General features: G+C 43.5%; 1 protein-coding gene across 2 annotated transcripts in view; it reads right to left on the reverse strand.

Moving 5' to 3' along the window:
* Positions 1 to 18379, reverse strand: part of drc11 (dynein regulatory complex subunit 11) — an 84793-nt gene extending 66414 nt beyond the window's left edge. For both annotated transcript variants that reach the window (XM_030074764.1, XM_030074759.1), the window contains exons 1-8: positions 18027 to 18379; positions 14099 to 14426; positions 13375 to 13494; positions 13021 to 13206; positions 9757 to 9828; positions 7577 to 7779; positions 5121 to 5205; positions 4705 to 4857 (exon numbers count right to left, since the gene is read on the reverse strand). In XM_030074764.1, the coding sequence (XP_029930624.1) occupies positions 4705 to 4857; positions 5121 to 5205; positions 7577 to 7779; positions 9757 to 9828; positions 13021 to 13206; positions 13375 to 13494; positions 14099 to 14426; positions 18027 to 18037 (1158 nt within the window). In that variant the 5' untranslated portion in view covers positions 18038 to 18379. The remainder of the gene's footprint in view (positions 1 to 4704; positions 4858 to 5120; positions 5206 to 7576; positions 7780 to 9756; positions 9829 to 13020; positions 13207 to 13374; positions 13495 to 14098; positions 14427 to 18026) is intronic.
* Between the last annotated feature and the right edge of the window lie 544 nt (positions 18380 to 18923).

The following is an 18923-nucleotide window of genomic DNA, read 5'->3' on the forward strand; positions in this document are numbered from 1 at the left end:
GTGGGATTTGTCCGGAAATTTGCTGGATTGCTTTATGGCACAAAATGGGAAGGGGGCGCTGTTCTTCCAGAGTAAATGACGCTGCAGCCTGGAGGAAACCTGTGTCGAGTGATGATTTAAAAGATGACAGGGACTTGTGCTCCCTTGGTGGGCTGGTGGAAAGCTTGTAATCCTGGATCAGAGCTCTTTAAAAACGTTTCACATTTTAGCATCAATAAATTATTATCATGTTCATTTTGACCAGAGATCAGCAACCATTACGATCAAAAGAGCCAATTTCCTCCCTCTTCCAAAAATAAAAATCATCTGGAGCTGCAAAACATATTTGATAACACTGCTTATAAAGTTATACCACATATACAAAAACTATAGTTTGTTGCATTTCTGAAATTATAAAACAACAATAGAGGAAACTGCTGACATTTTATTGCTGTTTTCATCTGGAAGAAAAACACCAAACGCTTATAAAGAGAGGGAAAAACACACTGGCATGTGTTGGCCGACTTTGAAATCAATGAAACACAGAACCACGCAGGCCTGTTTGATTCCTCCTCATATCTGAGGAAAATTACAAAATAAAAAGTAGCACACTTTGAAATAAATAAAACATAATCGCTGCAAAGAGTAAACATAAAAACGGGCCAGTTTGTATGTAATTATGACGCCACATATCAAGCTCACAGGTGAGTCAGAGTCACTGGCGGTGAAAGAAAATGAATCTTTCCACGCAGAATTAAACTCTCTCTCTGTTTTCCTCAGAGACTTTTTTTTTTTTTGGATTTATCTATGGTTTGTTCACTGGGGCCCGGGGTCTGTGGCCGGGCCCGGGGCCAGGGGTCTGAAACTCCAGGCGCTGGGCCGTAGACGTATTAGGATGTGACGTGTATTTTCACTGACGAAACATTAGAACATTTTTTTTATTTCAGTGTCACAGAATCACCACAAACTCCAAGATAAGAAAACTGTCCACTGTGCAACATAAATTAAATAAAAAAATGGTATTTATTTGCGTGTTTTTATTTATTTATTTATTTTTTTGTCAAAGCTACAGGGAGCTGCTGCAGAGAGGCTGAAGACCTGCATGTGGCTCCCGAGCCGCAGGTTGCCCACCACCGATTTAGTCACATGAGAATAATTCCTGTCAACCAATAAAACCTGAGATTAAAATGGAAGGTTTTCAGGGAAATATGGTCATCATTTTGAGAAAAACAACAACACGACCAGTCATCTCCACATGGTCTCATCTGTGTCTCATAACTCCTGCAATGCATCACAATCACTTCGACAATGATGTATTAATGTTTAAATATTTTACACACAGAAACTTTAAGTTCCTTCTTGTTTCATTTAACTTCAATGGCATCAGGTCCTGCTACGCCTGATTTCAACTTTATTTCAACTCAGAGCGTGGACACAGTTCAAAGCACTGCTCCTCTCTCCGCGGTGCTTTGACATCAGCTTGAATCCTCGAGCTCATTACGGTGATGGGAGAGCGCAGTGTGGGACCGCAGACCTGACGGAGCTCTATGTTTTTATTAAAGACACAGTCCAAGCTTTATTCAACTACGAAAATACATCTGCTCTTTGCATTTGTCATTTCCTTTCAGGATCTTTCCTGACCCACCCTAACTTTAAATACAGCCCTGTCTTTGAGGGAAGAGATTTTTGATTTAAATGTCGTTTTATGATGATGATGATGATGATGATGATGACCATGATGATGATGATGCCCAGTAACTTGTGGTTCAGAGTCTGCTGCTCCTCCTGGGATCCCACCACAGAGTTAAAAAGTCCCTCAAATCTCTGCAATCAATCACTTTTAAATCCAATAAATCACCACTCAAACAGCAGACTGATACTTTAACCACAATAATGTCAATATACATGTAATGCAGGCATTGTGGCATCATATAAAAAACACAAACAGCTGCATTCACACACACAGCAGGAAATATGAAAAAAATAAATTTTGAACTGATAATGACGTGAAATTTGGGAAATAAAATTGATTTTGTTAGTGATGTGGATCTGGGATTTCCACCAGCCCATGGTTTTTTTTAGCTGCCCTTAGGAAATTAACAAAGAGAGAAAGTTCATTAAAAGTCATATCTGTAGCATTAAGAAGTAAAATTTAAATTCAAATTTAAGAAACAAGAACGATGCCTTCAGGTTTTGTGCACTTTTTATTGTTTCTGCTCTCTTCTGGCTTCAACTGGGCTCGCTCCACAAATCAATTAAAGGAATGGACTTAAAGATGTTGGACACCATTTTCACATCCAGTGGTTTGGTTCCGATAGGTAGCATTTTGTGTTAGCTTAGCATAAAGACTTGAAGTCTATAGGAGCTGTTAGCCTGGCTCCGTCAAAGTGAAAAAATAAACCTTAGAGCAGCTCTGAAGCTGTTTTATTTACACAACATATCATGTGAAAATGGTATCAAACATCTCGTCTCAGTCTGGGTCAGTCGGTAAACGGGTATTTTGCACAAAAGACTGGAATATTCTTTTAACACTAACAAAACCCAACAATGCTGGTTTGCATGGAAAAGAGGGTGCAGGAAAAGTCATTAAGGAACGCTTAAAAAGCCGAGATACCTCAGCTCTAAGTCCGTGTCCAGTGACACGGCCTCTTTTCAAAAGCCATCAATAAAGTCGACGTGGCCTGTTTCATATCCCTCCATGTCGTCAACACTTTCCTCCATCACCGTGTGATCGGCCCCAGAAGAGCCCACGTTTCATTTCGGCCTGATGGGCTCCTAAGTGCTCCGTCATATCCCTTCATGGTGGGGGAACGCGGTGCGAGGCGCAAAGTTTCCTGGAGGTGATCAACATTTCAGCTGTTCAGACGCGGCTAAGAAAACACTGCTGAGGTCTAATGCAGATGTCACATGTCAGGCAGCGTATGCACGTTTAATAACAGGGCCAATGAACTCCATGGGACTCCTCTGCAGCCCAAATATAACGCAGAACGGATTAGACGCCAAATTGCGGTGATCGTAATTCATGGCGAGGCGATATCCAGCCATCATGAGATCCCATCAAAACCCAATCTGTTGTGACTTTGCAGCACTTTTAGACCAGAATCAAACAAACCAAAGCAGTGAAAAGACGGCCGTTTCTTTTCTTTACTCCTTCTTCTTCTGCAGAAACTGGTACCCAACACCGCTGGATATGCTATGTTAATAATACCTACTTTATTCCCCATGTCAACATGGATAACCACAGTGACAGGTAGGCCGAGTGAAGCAGCAGTGAACCAGAACTCAGCACCGTTTCCATTACAGGGTCAACCAGGGTTGGCCAACGCTTATTCATCATCTGTCACTGAAACACAAATTAACTAATACAGTAGATCCATCTTCTCCTGTGGAAGCACGGTGAACCGGGCGTGACCTGAAAACCCTCTCTCTCTCGCTCTCAGCCATGTTTGAGGGATAAAAAAAAAAAAAATAGAAGCTATTGTTTTAACGCTGAGGTTGCGGCGGGCTGATGAAGTATTGGTCCTGAAGAATTTGAGTTGCACCGTAAAATTGCTCTGAAAAATGCTGGCTTTTTCTGGTTTTGTGTGCAGCGCGGAGAGGCACGAGGCTCCGCGGGGAGCGTTAAGAGGGAAACCGGAGCTGAATCTTTCGGCCAGAAGGAGCCACTTAGGGAATCGGAGCCGCTTCCTAAGAGAGAGAGCCGCGGCTGGATAATAAACTTCTCCGTCACTCCAGAAGATTCACAATCACGGCCAAAGACGTCTGTTATTTGATTTACGGCTCCATTTGATGGATCAATGCGGCGGGTTTAAGTGATTTACATTAACTTTGCTGATCCACTGAATATTTGCTGCATTCCACGCTGTTTTTCAGCAGCACTCCACTTCACACTCATACTGTTATACAAACTCACACTTGGGAGCGGCCCAGTTCAGTCTAATGCTGCGGGACGCTGGGCAGCTTTCCCGAAACAGGCCGGACTTAAGAGCTCTGCTAAGGCCACTGGTAACTAGAAATATGACATTTGTGTGCGGTCTTGATCAAAAAAATACACTGTTTTGAAATCCAGGTAGTATAAAAAGTATTCTTTTATACCTTCTGCACCTTTTATTCCTGGGTTTACTTTCTTCTATGCCTATATCCTTATCCTATATCCTATATGATGTTATTATATTGTCTGGCCATCCAAAGTTGTATTCACTTTTAATGTACTTTTTGCATTTTTTTTCATAACCCACCCCATTTTATGACCCCTTTATTCTGCTATTGTTAAGCTTTCATCCAGTTGTTCTTGATCGTAATCTTGCCTCTAGTGTTTCCTAAGATTTATCGTAGCGTTTCCTAAGGTTTCTTATGTTCCTGTTTTATTGAGTGATTTATTACAGTTTACTCGCTTTGTATTTTGTTCTGCTTTATTGTGTGAAGCACTTTGTGGAACATTTGCTTGGATGAAAAGTGCTAAACAAATAAGGTCTGACTGATTGATTTTGATGGAGCATAGCGATGCAAAGCAAAATCAGCAGTCTGCAAGTACAGTAAAGCTGCACACTCTGCCAAGAACTGGTGTTGTGGTTACGATCCCCGGCTCTGAAACCATCATGGGTCCCTGCTGGTTTGGGGTCAAACCCCCAGCGGGACCTTCTCCTGCTGGCTCTGCTCCTGTCCTGCCTCAGTGAAGCCACAGAAACCCTGTGTGCTCTCTCATCTGTGGTGGTCGATGCTTACCTCCGGCTCCCCTTTCCCCTTCTTTCCTTTGCTTTTCCCCCTTTTGTCTTTTTTCTTCTCCTTGCCATCCTTCCCGCCTTTCTTGTCTTTCTTCCCTTTGCTTTTCCTCCTCTTCTCCTTCTCCTCTTCCTTTGCCGCGAGCTCGGCTGCAACCTGTCACAACACGAAGGGGTGTTGACGTGAACGAAACACTCAAACAACCTCACAAGATATTTCACTTTACTTCACCTCACTTAAATTCAGTGGGAAAAGAACGTTGTTTATCCCAGACGGGCCTCAGTGTGGGTTATGCAAGAAATTACAAGACACAAGACAAAAAAATCATTCATACTTCATGTGGAGCATGACAGGGCAGGGTTTGACAGCTGACCATACGATATCCATACATATGTACGGGATGCAGAAGTAGATAATACCTGCTCAGGTGTCTTCTCAGCAAAAATGGAAGCTGATCCTCCGTCCTCAGTGCTGGGAAAGTCCGGGAACTTCCCTGTGGCATCCCTGAAGTCAGAAAAAGAGAGTCTTGTCTTCATTCAGACAGAAAGAGCATCCACGGGTTACAACTCTAAATATATAGCCATCATTAGGAAAAAGGCAACACATCCTCATATTTAAAAACATTAATGGTGCATTTTACGAGCTAGATGGTAACTTAAGCCCTTGGCTGATGAAACTGTGACACCCTAACAGAATACTGAGCCTCAGGTAGTAATTTTTACGATTATAGAGTGTTTGGTATGTAGTCTAACTTCCATGCTATATTTGGTTGCACTGAAAGGGCACCAGACGTCATAATTAGCTGAGAAAACCCTGAAGCTCTGATACGTCTGCTAATTAGCAGCTGCTCACGATGTTTATCCTGCTGCTGAGCAACAATAACACCCCCTAGCTCCCGGCCAAACCCTCCCCCAGCTCCCGGTCTCATTATCGTCTTCAGGCCGAACCCTGTGAAAGTCTTGAAGCTCGGCTAATCGGCAGCGCTCGTCCCCCCTCCGGTCCGGAACACTTGGATTCTCGTCAGGACGACGGAAGCTCCATCAGAGCGATTTGAACCCCTCTGGGCCGTGACCTCTGGTCCGTCACGGTACTTATATTATTGTCAGTGGCTCTGCCGGGGTCAAAGGAGAGGGCAGGGCCAACACACTGGGAGGGGAGCTGGACATGGAGGCCGGGGCCATTGTTGCCTCCCCATGGGTGATCCAACTCTCCCCAGGCGCCCAGTGTGGATGAGTTACGAGCCGGGTGGGAACACTCCACCGGCCATCAGTCAAATACTGCTGCGTTTTTGCTGTGGCTGGTAAGTGAGTCTACTCTGTTTGGTGGGAAGCAGTGGCATCCAAACGAAATGCCAATATTACTTCAACAGTACAGCAAAAGACTCTGAAGTGAGTTTAAATGAGCAGACGGGTTAGTATAAGAGGAAGAATTGGACCAGACAGTGCAGTCAGTCCGTCCGGCTCTTGACAGCTGACCGCAGCAGTGGGAGTCAAACAGCTGAAAACATTCAACAGCGTGAAACAGTCCGCAATGTCTTGAACTGGATCCCAGTCCACATAAACTGGGTGACAAACTGGTGCCAGAAGCCAAAAGTGGAGCTATTTCACTTGGAGAGCGACAAACACAAGCAGTCAAATAACTATAAAACCCCCGGATGCAGAGGTTTCTCCACAGCTGACCACATGAGTGTGGTAACACACTGCTTGGTTGTTTTCCCCTGTTGGTCATGGTATTGCAGCAGTATTGTAGATATTAAAGTTAGTAATGATAACAAAGTAAAAAAAAGAAAAAAAAAAAACTGTTTACATGACTAGAGTTTAGAGTCTATTTTTTGACCATTTTTAGACAGAAGTGAAATAGCAGGTGATAATTTGCACCAGTATTCAGTATCTTCAATTTTGAAAATTTTTATGGCAAAGATGTGGATTTTTCATTGTTTTCAGTGTGGAGAAGCCGCTGAAACAACATGTAGACTGTCTTAGGATATAAAACTCTCCTCTTAAACCTACTAAAACTCTTTCTGGGTCAGTAACTGAAATGTGATATTTCACAAAAAGGCCTGCCAACCGATACATTCATCCAAACCAAACCATTACAAGGTCCTATTGTAATCTGTAGAAGTCCTATTTTATTCTTTAACTCTAGCTGGTGGATTAGTTTAAGGATTTACTAAATACTGTTGCTTTTAGACAAAAAGGTTACTTTCTTGCCCTGCTTGTGACCACTGTGACCCCCCACCCTCTCTAATGGGCAGCACCCACTGTTAGCCTGCCATAAATCACTCAGGAATGCTACTAATAGGCTACTTGTGCTGCTGTGGTTTCCTGAATTGACCACTGCAGCACAGACTGGCCCTCCCAGAGACGAGCTCTGACTTTCTCTCTATTTAGAGCTTTCAGAGAGACAGATTTAAGACTTTAGAAGACCTTTGCATTGACCCCTGGAATTTAAATTTAATTTAAGACAAATAAAAAATAATAATTATAAAGCAGGGAAACCCATTAATGGGCCAAATGGGAAAGAAACAATCATTCTTAAAGGACACAGTAGGATATTTTTAAAACATCAAAAATCAAGTTCACACTGAAAAATGTATGTATATGCTGCATTGCAAAATGATTTGGACAATGTAAACTGGAACTAGATAAACGACAATGGATTGTGTGACTTTTTTTTTCCAAAATTTCCAAAGACCAGGCTTGAGCAAAGAGCAGCTCTTATCTGCACTGACATATCCATGGGAAAATGGAGGCCCAGCCAAACGACATAAACAATCAATTAACTCACTTCCCGAGGCAACGAGATACCTAGACAAGATACACTGTGCAGACTGGAGGGCCAAGCAGAGGCCTCAGTCCACAGTTCATCGCCTCACCTGCATTCAAGGAACCACTGTCGGATCTGTTCCTGCAGAGTCTCCCTGATGTCGGGCCCCTCGGCGACCTGAACAGACTTCTTGACGCTGAGCAGGGCCTGCTGGTACTCAGATTCGTTCTGTTCCTGAACCAGCTGGCGATGGGCTTCAACCCGCTGGGCCCGGAGGTGAGCCGCACTGGGTTTGGATGACTCTGCAGGCAACTGGGTACCAGAGAAAGGTGCAGAACCACAAGGACCAGGTGAATGATAAGAAACAGAGGAACTGTAGCAATCAAGGGATGCAGAGGAACAACTAGAGGAATCAGAAGAACCAGGAGATCCACAGAGATTCAGGGAAGTGAGGAGCAAGTGGGCAAAAGAAGGAAGCAGAAAACAAGAAGAGGCAGAGGAACTAGAGGAACCAGAGAAAACAGAAGAACCAGAGAAAGCACAAGAGGCAGAGGAATCAAAGAAACCAGAGGAACCAGAGAAATCAAAGACGCCCGAGGAACCAGAGAAACCAGATGAACAAGAGGAAGCAGATGAACCAAAAGAGGCAGAGGAACCAGTGAAAGCGTACAAACGAGAAGAACCAGCAGAACCATAGGAATTAGAGGAGGCCAAGGATGCAGGGGCCCCAGGGGAAAAACCAGAGGAACCAGAGAGACCAGAGGAACTAGCGGAAGCAGAGGAACCAGAAGACACAGAGAAATTAAAGGAACCCAAAGAACCAGAGGACGCAGAGAAACCAGAACCAAAGGAACGAGGGGAGCCATAAGAACCAGTGGAACCAGGAGAACCAAATGAAGCAGAGGAAAAAGCAGAGGAACCAAAACAACCACAGGAACCAGAGGAATTTGGGGAAGCAAAGAACTGAGGAAGCAGATGAACAACCACTGGAACCACAGGAAATAGGGGAAAGAAGAACCAAGGAAACCAGAGGATTCAGGGGAAGCAGAGGAACCAGAAGACGCAGAGAAAGCAAAGGAACCTGAGGCACTGAACAAAGAAGAGAAATAAGATGAACCAAAAGCAGAAGAGGAACCAAAAAAATCCAGAACAAGCAAAAAGAAATACAGAATTATGGAAACAAATACCCAAAGAACCCAAGGAAACTAGAGAACCTAGAGGCCACAGTTTTTCAGCCTTCAAGGCGTGTTTGTCCGCCTGTCTGTCAGTGGAACATCTCAAAATTCAAGAACAGATTTCCATGAAATGTGTGTGACACATCCGCCTCGGGCCAAGGAACAACTGATTAGCTTCTGGTAGGGATCCAGATCTGGGATTTCCACCTTTAGGGCGATTATTTATTCTTTCAAAAATCCGTAACTATAGAAATTACAGAGACTTGATTCCAGATCCCGAGGGAACATTTACAGGGTCATGAAACCGTTTCAACTTAAAGTTTGACTGATAGGAACCGTGTCTGTGGGCGGCACGGCAAAGCTGGAGAACTGTTCAGCTTGAGCATTTGCTTGAGTTTGCATTTTCCAAGCGCCCTCCAACTATGTTGTTTATCACATTATATGATAATTGTGTGTCTCCAACGTAGCATTGTTGCCCTCTGTGGCGCCTAAGCCCAGTTAGACCCCGAAATAATATTTTAAAATCAAATTTCTACGATGTATTGAACCAATCCAAGGAATGAATGTATGGGGCTTTAATTTTAATTGTTTTATTTAATCATCTTACTTTGGGTTTGAGGGAAAACTGAAAAATGTTTTAAACATCAGGCTGCATGGCAAGTTTGGGGGGTAAGAGGGGAATGGCACAGAAACAACATAATATCCCTCGACCACAAACTGCTGTAAGTCACTTGCAGCGGAATGCGTGCACTGTTTGTTTCCTGTGAGATTAATTTTAAGGTTGAATTCTTCATGGTTCGGTTACATTCGATGCATTATTCAAAAGCAGCCGATAGCAGGGCAACATGACGATGCTGCCAGGTGTGTGTTAAGCTACACACAAACACATACACACACCAGGGAAATGAATCTGTGTGGAGGAAACATCACCATGACACTGAAATTAAAATATCTGTCTCCTACCCTCGTTTGGCATTGACAGGATGAATCTAATGGTTATGTTTCATGCATTTATGGCTGACAAAGAGCAAACATGAACTTTTCTCTCTCTCTCTCACACACACACACACACACACGCACGCACACACACTAGCTAAGTGAATGAGGGTATTACCATGCCCAGGAATATCATTTCCTCAAGCCGCTCTCTTTTCGTTCTCTTCCTCTGGCTGTGGCCTCGCCACACCTACAATGAAACACATGTTCAATAGTGTGTGTGTGTGTGTGTGTGTGTGTGTGTGTGTGTGTGTGTGTGTGTGTGCAAGAGAGAGAGGGCGAGACATTAAAAAAGATTGCTCATTTGACCTTCATTACTGACCCAAAACGGTCAAAAGGAGGCATCTGAATCGTTCTCTCCCACGCTCTCTCAAAGGGATACATGGCTTCTTCTTCAATAACAAAACAGAATAATGATTTATTTGTTTTGCAATTTCATGAATGACACGTTTATGAAAAGTGTAGATAGAAACGATAGTCTGATTTTTTTTTTTTTTTCAGACTTTCCCCTCAACTTTCCATACTTTTTCCAGATCTGGAAATGGTCAAAATCAAGTTCCAAGTTACAAACTTTTACAAACTGTGTAGGAATCCTGAAATACAGTTTACACACCTTTTTTTGGACTGATCAGTGTTCCTGAGATATGTTTTTTACACATTATAAGCGGTACCACACTGATTATATGAGGATGAGGGTCTTTAAAGGAAATAAAATATGAATTAATGCTTTTTTTACATGATTTCTGTCCAAGTGATTGTTTGCCTTTGATAGACTGAGGGACAGAGTTTACTCTCCTTTGCATTTAGCAGTACATCACTGGTCTTATCTATCACCTATGTTAGTGGATGTGCAGCTAACCCACTCATCAAAAAGTTAGAAACGGAACCAAAAAAACGGTCCAAAAAAACATTTGAAAGGTGTATAAGCAAATTTTTTCCAGGTTTATCCTCCACAGAGATTTCTTCAGTTTAAGGCCTCAAATTAAATTTGTCATAGTTTTCATGGTAGCCTGAAGAAAATAAAAAAACATGTTTTGGTTCTCTGACAGTCTAAATAATATGTAGCATAAATAGGAATCGACAAATGTTGGACAAACTGTGGTTATTTGTTTTTCTTCCTGGGCTTCTCTCTGCCGGTATGTCTGAATTTATGAAAGTTATACAGTTCATTGCAATATTTCTTTCTCTGGCAGCGTCTCAGCTGGCATGCACAAGAGCGTATCATGAGTGCTTTGACAGACACAACAAAAGCAGAATAATCAGAAAGCAAAATAACAACTGAAACCCAAATAGCAATACAAAACTAAAGTTAAAATAAAGATAAAGTTAAAGCAGGGAAACACAAGACGCAAAAACACAGAGAGAAAACAACATGACAAGCTGACAGTAAAATAGTTTTTAAAAAAAAAAAAAGCAGACAAAAGCAAATGAATAATAATACATAAATGAATAAAATAAAAAAGATGACATCACATAAAGGAAAGTCTATAAAAAAAAGGGGTTTCAAGACGTGATTTGAAAGAAGTCACTGATTCTGCACGTCTTATCTCCTCAGGCAGGACGTCCCAAAGCCGAGGAGCTCTGATGGCAAAAGTCTGAGCAAAGCAGCCCAGAAGGGTCGGGCCTCGTGCTTGTTACCTGGCAACAGAGGTTACAAGCCTCCCCTAAAAAGCCGACAGATGATTTACGGGACAGGTAATGCAGTGACTCGAAGCCTTAAGATGGACTGAATCCAAAGCTGCCATCTGCTCCACCTCCACAAACCAGATTACGCCCTTAAAAGCACGACGAGGCTCATGCCGACGGTCCTATCTCAATGCCATCTCTGTGCGCGCAGGGATGGCATTCTGCGGCCCATAACCACAACCCATCCATCCTCTGGTACGCGCGTCAAAACGCCGCCGATCAGATTACCAGATTAGCGAGGTCATGAAAACCGACACCCAAAATCCTGACTCACTTTCCCTGCGCTCTCTCATCGCACAGGCGTTAACCCTCCTCACATGAACAAAGAGCGCCGGCGAGCTGCTTTCACCGAGGAACCGGGCGGAGACGCCATTCATGGATCGGCTTTGGATCGTATGACGGCTGTTATCGGTGAAGGTGGGAGCGCGGCGGCGGCGGGCGATAAGCCGCTTCGTGACGCAGTGTGCAGGTTCACGGTCAGGTCAGAATCATGAAGAGCATGCACAAAGAGAGTACGAGCTTTTTTAAACATCAGATATTGGGATGGAGGCTCTTCTCTGACCACAGCTACAAGAAAAACAGCACTATAGAAACTGTACTTTTTTTAAAAATACAGTTTCATTCATTTAACTGATCAATAATATTGTTTTGGCATATTTTTCAGAGGCTTTTCCACTATACAAAGAATAAAAATTTGTAGAAAACACTCGAATACCATTACTTTTATAATTAATTAACTAATTTTGTGGCATAAAATCATCAAAAACACCTGTATTTTTCAACCTGGACAATTCTGCAGCAGATAACTGAAGCATTCTTGCTCAATAAGGGACAAAAATCAGTCATTTGGACCCCAAAAGGTGAAAAAATAGGGTTTAAATTGAAAAAATGTTATATTGTTCTTGAAGATATTGGAGACTGGCACAACATATCTTCATCTCTTCTGAAAAAAAGAGACATTTGCGTCGGCTTTCAGCAGCCCATACCAGTCGAACATGAACAGAGCTGTCTGTCAGACTGAATATGGCTTGAAAACAGGGTGAGTGATAGAGGCTTGATGATAAATATTTATAGGGGAATCTAAACATCTTGAAGGCATTATTGAAGAGAAAACCGACATAAAACAGATTCTCTGTATTGACAGCTGAGGTTTTCAGCGTTCCTGTACCAATTTGCCCACATCAAAATCCTCAGACTTTTCCTTCTGCATGTCTGTGAGTGGATTTGAGGATTTGGACGGGCGCTCAGTATGATGCGGTGCTACGGTACTATTGGTTTGAAACTACGTCACTCCATAGCCAAAAGTACAGGATGCAGTTATAGGCAACCCTGTCGCCATTTTGGTTTGACCTTACACAAGCAGTTTAAAGGGATATTCCAACGTTTTTTGCCAAAATCCCCTTTTCCTGACTTCCCCAGACTGAGACCAGATGTTGGACACCATCCTCACCTCTGTACATCCAGTGGTTCAGTTCCTATGGGTAGCATTTCGTGTTAGCTTAGCATAAAGACTTGAAGTCTATAGGAGTCATTAGCCTGGCTCCGTCAACATGAAAAAATAAAAACTTACAGCAACTCTGAAGCTGTCTTATTTACACAGTGCATCATGTGGATTTGAAATACAGTCGGAAAAAGTGTATTCTGCCCAAAACGTTGGAGTATTCCTTTTGGGATCATGAACCATGGCGGTTTCTACCTTCTGGATCCGGGTTGCCGCCTGTTCGGGGTTCAAGGCGCTGGGTGGTCGTCTCTTTCCCAGGCCTTCCCTCTCCGCCTGCCGGATCTCCTTCATGAACTGGGCCCGGAGGCGACCCTGACGGGCACGCTCACAAACCTGCAGGATTCGCACCGCCTCCTCCAAATGCATGGTCTGGATGAACACCTGGAGGCAGGAAGAAACACTCATTACAGACAGTTTGTATATCAAAATAAATCTACCATTATGGCAACTTTTACACATGGGAAGAATTTGAATGTTCAAGGCAAAAGGACTGTTCATCGAATTATGTTCAACTTGACTGAGAAATGTAAAAAGTGCAATTTCTCTCACCGGCTCTTGCTCAATGAGGCCGCCTTTAGCCAGAATGTGAGCGAGCATCCTCTGCCTCTCTTTTAAAACGTGCATCTTCTCCCTCAGAAAATAGCGTGGGATGGGAATTTCAAGGTCCTCCTGCAATGAGAAACACACCGTACTTCGTTTGGTGACTTGTTTCGTTCCAGGGTTTCGAGTCAGCACATTCTCAGCTAAACGAAACGGACGTTCTTCAAATTAAAACACAATGGAAATCGTTTGCAATGAAACATAACCAGAGATCGCCCTATGTCCGCTGACTGAAGACATGATTGAGAATGACTCTGCAATCATCAAATGGATTATCGTCTCAGTTAGGGTAGTTTCCATTTTGAATGGAGCTCATCAAATGGCATGTGACCCACCCAGCATAAACACTTCAGAAAATTAGATGATTACTTGAAGAAATCATTCTCGATAACTTGTTCTCCATAAAGAAAACTTAATAAAATCATCGTCAGAGAGTAAAATGATTGTTTTGGAGGACTTTCTTTAGGAATTTACAGTGCTTGATTGCAGGATCCCAGCCTTTTGATGGGAAAATAGATGCAGAAAACAGGAGGAAGGCCTTTGTCCAAAACATGTTTCAGTTTAATCACCAGCGGATAGTTCGTGGGAGCTTTTTTCTTTCAAGTTTCTTCCTCCTCCTATTGTTACTATCAAACACTGTGCAACTCTAACTGGTGCTTCCTGCCAAACTCACAGGTGTCATCTTGAGGTCTTGCAGCACGTCGTCGAAGTAGTGAAACTCGGACATCTCCAGCTCCACCATCTCGTTCCTCAGCTCCAGCAGCCGCCCCATCACCCCGTCCAGGACGTGCCGCACCACGCGCCTCTTCTGCGGGTGGACGAGCTGGTCGTACACGGCCTCCAGGCTGCGGAAGATACGCAGGTACTTGAGGTAGAAGGTGGCGAGGCCCTGGAAGATCTGGAAGGCGTCTTTCTGCGGCCGCGGAGCCGTCGCAGGGAACTCGTCCAGCAGGAGGTCCTCCAGCGCCCCGTGGGCCGCTGCCCACATCCTGGCATAGGAGCTGAGGGAGGGATGGTTCAGATAAAACACATTAAAGGGTGACGAAGGAAAACATGTTGTAGTGTTTACTTCAATTCATCCCACTCGAGTTCAGTTTAGTTTTGTCCTTCGGATTTTTAGATGTCTGGGACGTGAGATGAAAGAATCTCGACTGCAAAAGTGACCAAGACCAAGAAAGCACCATGATGGCAAAATTACTATAATTACTGTGAGACCTGAGACCTAAGGGAGCACACTTTTTATTCAAGCGAGTCAGAAGGGCATTCAAGGCCTAGAAATGCCGGCTTGTTCACAATTGATGATTCCTTTATGTTGCATATGTTGGAAATCCATTTGTTCCTATGGGAGACAAAACTGCAGACGGAAAAGTTTTGTGTTTCCAGTCCTTCCTCGGCCACACTGTTCTAACCACAACTTGACTGAAGTTTTGTGAGGTTTTATTTTATTATATCGCAAAATATTTTTTAAAACAACATTTAACTGTTGATTTATGTGACACAGATGGTTGGATACTCTATTGTTTTGCTTAAACAACATCATATATTATAACCTCCCTTCAAAATGTTCGTTTTTCCACTTAAAGTTAAGTCCTATGGCTCGTTGAAAGCTTCTGATTGGATGCTACGTTTGCAAATCATCCAGTATCAAGCCAACAGGGGGCGACACTGTGCTGCAGATAATGCATCTAAACTGAGACAAATTCAACTGCAAACAAAAAGATCTGAATGGACAAGCCATATGGATTTGTACAAAAACCATGCATGTTCTCAGAAACCTTTCTGTGGACGAACAGACGTTAAAAAGACATGTTGCTGAGTTGTCGTCGTGTCTCCTGTCTCGTGTCTTTGTCATGCAGCGACTGGCGGGTGGTCTGGCTGTCAGCGCCTTCAAACGCTGTTAACACCACCTGACTAACACACCTGCAGCCGGGCAGCTTTACAGGTGACAATTAGCAGGCGGGCGTAAAAACCTTTGCTTCCCCAGGGCGGAGTGAAACCAGCGAGCCGTAGTTTGTTCAGCATCAACGAGGCGACTCAGAAGGCAGAAGACAGTCACTTCAAAAACATCTTCCCCTGCTATGAATAAACTCCTGGCCACTCATTGCATTCAGGACATTAAATCACTCTGATTCCATCAAATATAGAATAAACTCCAGAAATTAAGGATGTTGTGCATTTTTGCAAATTATAAAGTTCACTTTAAAAGGTTTTCATCAGGCTAGGGGTCATAATTATGGCTTTTGGAATGACCTAAGACTGACACCTATATATATGGTATTTTTATATTTTGAGCCAATTTTAGGACTACATTTCTTTAATTTTGATCATAACTATACAAAATTTAAAAATGGGAAAAGGTGGAAAAGCCTCTGAAACAGCATTTAGACCACTGCAGGACACTGAGGCTCATCACTGAAACCCCCGCTAACAACAAACAAACTTACGCATACATATTGCATTACAAGCAGTTCATTGTAGGGAATCCACATAGAAAAGAGTGCATTATTGATCAACACTTTATAATAAATTTGAAATCAAGCAACATATCCCCCTCAGATCCATCCCATCAGAGGTGGACGACTCTGATTGGACCAGGCCAAATACCGGCCAGATGAATCTAACCTTAAAAACCTTTTCAGCGCATTGAGGACCACATAATCCTTAAATTCCAGTCCAAACATCGAAAAAAAAAAAAAAAAAAATTCACCAGCTCATGGGTGAGGTGGTTTTCAGCCGAGAGCAGCAATATCCTGTTCAGCTTATCGCAAAGTCGCGGCCTCTGCAAATCATAAAGGCGCTGATGCAGGAGCGGTAAAGCTCTCCTCCATTCATATTGTGATGAGTCCCTTCCAGATGCCCCCGAGGCCAATTTCCATTGCCTCCTGGAGCAGCTTGTTCAGGGGCCGGCCGAATCAAAGACGGGGGTGGTGGGAGGTATTTGGGGGGGTTGATTGGAGGTTTGAGGGGGTGGATCAGTGTGGAGGCTGAGAGGGCAGTTCAGCAGACAACATTTACAAGAAAAAGGGAGGGGGTGTGTGTGGGATTTAACCAGATACCCGACTGGTGCCCGGCAACAAAGTCCCAAGTCAAAGAATCCTGCTAGGCGACCATTGAAACCCAAAGAAATGCGACGTCAAACGAATCACAAGGACTGTACCTGACAGGAAATGAGGGCTGCTGGGTAATGTGAGCAGGTGGCGGCGGTGTGTGTGTGTACTCGGGGAGAAACTCTGCAAGCTGTTAACACATCAGCAGAAACGTCACCAAGACAAATCCCAGGGCTTTTATTCTGCCTGGTGCTTAGAGGAAAAATCCATACTGAAACACTTTAACGCTGTTAATAATAAGCCACAGGTGGTATACTCTGCATTCTTATTCATTTTTTTCTGCTGTATTTCTCCTCTGCTTGTGTGTAACTGGCCACTTGGAGATGAGGAGACGTCATTTCCAGATGTTTCCAGCAGCTCCAGTGGAGTTAAATATTCTAAAATGTTTCAGGATCTAAAACATCAACGGTAACGTCGGGTTTTGGTGTCAGTGCCTCACAATCAAAGAGCGAGGCCTTCTTCTTCCTAGACACTCAATGATCATACAGGAGCAGCACATGGACCAGAATGCAATGCTGCAGCTTCAATAGACCAGAATGCAATGCAACAGCAAAACAGAGTTTTGAATAAGGGGGTGCAGCCATGATCCCAGACACATCCTCAAAGTTCATGAACAAAATGACTAACAAGCGATATTTATGTGCCCAAACATTCACTTCTGACTGAACTGACTACGGTCACAGACTGTCTGTGAGGCTTGGCGAATGGCATCCTGGGAAATGTAGTAAATCACTAGCTCTAGTGCACCTGGATGAGGTAAGCTGAGGAAAAGTGGGCAAACCAAAACAGAATAAAAGCAAAAATTATCCAGTAAAACCACTTATCTATCCAATAAATATTTTTAAACAGTGTTCAAGTGTTATAAGAAGGATTTTTCCAATGTAAGATACTGAATATCAATATCAAGCACCAGTTTCAGCCTTAAAAAACATTAATCCAAATGTTCAGAAAAAAATACTGTTCATTAAGGGATTAAGAGTTATAGCCTACATGGAGGGTAAAGGTGAGCTGCACTGAATACTGACACTTATCAGCAAAATAAAAGGCATTAAAGAGGCAGGTCATTATAAATGTGACTAAAAACAGACACAATTCAACTCCAGAGATCATTAAAGTTTAGTAAAGTCCAGTCAAGCTGAAACTGTGGGAGAGCCGTGAATAATAATCTGATGGTTTCTGCTGGAAGCCGCTGCCTCTCCGTGAGGCTGTGAAGCCATGCCTGTCTGTTGCTATGGGAACAGCAACACAAAGTGCACTTCCTCCGTCTCTGAGCTGCTGGACGGGAGGCTTGCTGCTCTGATTTTGTTCCAGAGTGCCTCCGTCTTAAAGACGAACCAGGATAAAACACATTGTATTCAGGTTTTAAATGTTAATTTGTCGATAAATTGCGAGAGAATTGGTCACCAAATTCAATTCAACCCCTGGAAAAGTAGAAAATAACCGTTGAGGCTATCATTATCGTCAAACACATAATCTGCAGAAATCAATGTTTACCTGTGCGACATCTCTGCCTGGAAGTTCACCAGGTGCGTCCGGAGGGGAAATTACACCAATCCGGGGTGATGACGCAGCCTCCTGTTGCGCATCAGTCGCGCACGGCTCAACACATTACAAAACACTGATGGAAAAACTGAACTCAGACCAGAGGATAACACAACTTCATCGCCGCATGAGGTTTCTGGTCCAAAAACCGCGCTGTGACTCGTATCAGCGACTTATAATCTGAATAAATCAGGCGTCAGCTCTCATCAGTGACAAAATATTCCCTCAGGCACTTCTTCCATTTGATGCCTTGACAGAAAGTTTCTTCCTCCCGTCGCTTTGCGGTGTTTCCCCCCCGGCCAGTGTGTGCCGCAGCGCGTCTGGCAACGCCACGCCACGCCTGCGCAATGCGCCTGTCAGCCAGGATTTATGCCAGGGCTTTTCAGTGTACAACTGTTGTGGCTGTTGCGGGGAGAAGCGGCATATTTCTGGCTGCCCTCTAGTATAACCTCGAGTATAATAGCCGAAAACAAGTTGCAAAAGTTGAATAAATTGCACCATCGCGCTCCTGAGGGTTTATTTGAAATGAAAAAGAGCTCCCTGTGCGCACCAGGCGCATCGCTGGGCGCAGAAAGGCAGCCAGTTGAAGCCCTTTCCCTGGTGGTCCTGCAACACAATAGTGTGTTATTATGAGTGCCATATGATCCGTCATGCTCCTCTGACGCGCTTTTTCTGCAGCGAGAATAAGTGCCACAGCCGCTTGGAATGAACTTTCCCCCAGTCGAAGAAAAAAAAGACCCTCAAAATTGGAGTTTGGTGCTGAAATAATCACCTTAAGAGTAAATATCCGCTTTAAGTAATCACATGATGTGTCTTATAAAGTGATCTGACAGTTACTTTCCCCCAAAA

The sequence above is a fragment of the Myripristis murdjan genome, chromosome 2 (genome assembly GCF_902150065.1).
Source record: "Myripristis murdjan chromosome 2, fMyrMur1.1, whole genome shotgun sequence".
Classification (NCBI taxonomy): Eukaryota; Metazoa; Chordata; class Actinopteri; order Holocentriformes; family Holocentridae; genus Myripristis; species Myripristis murdjan.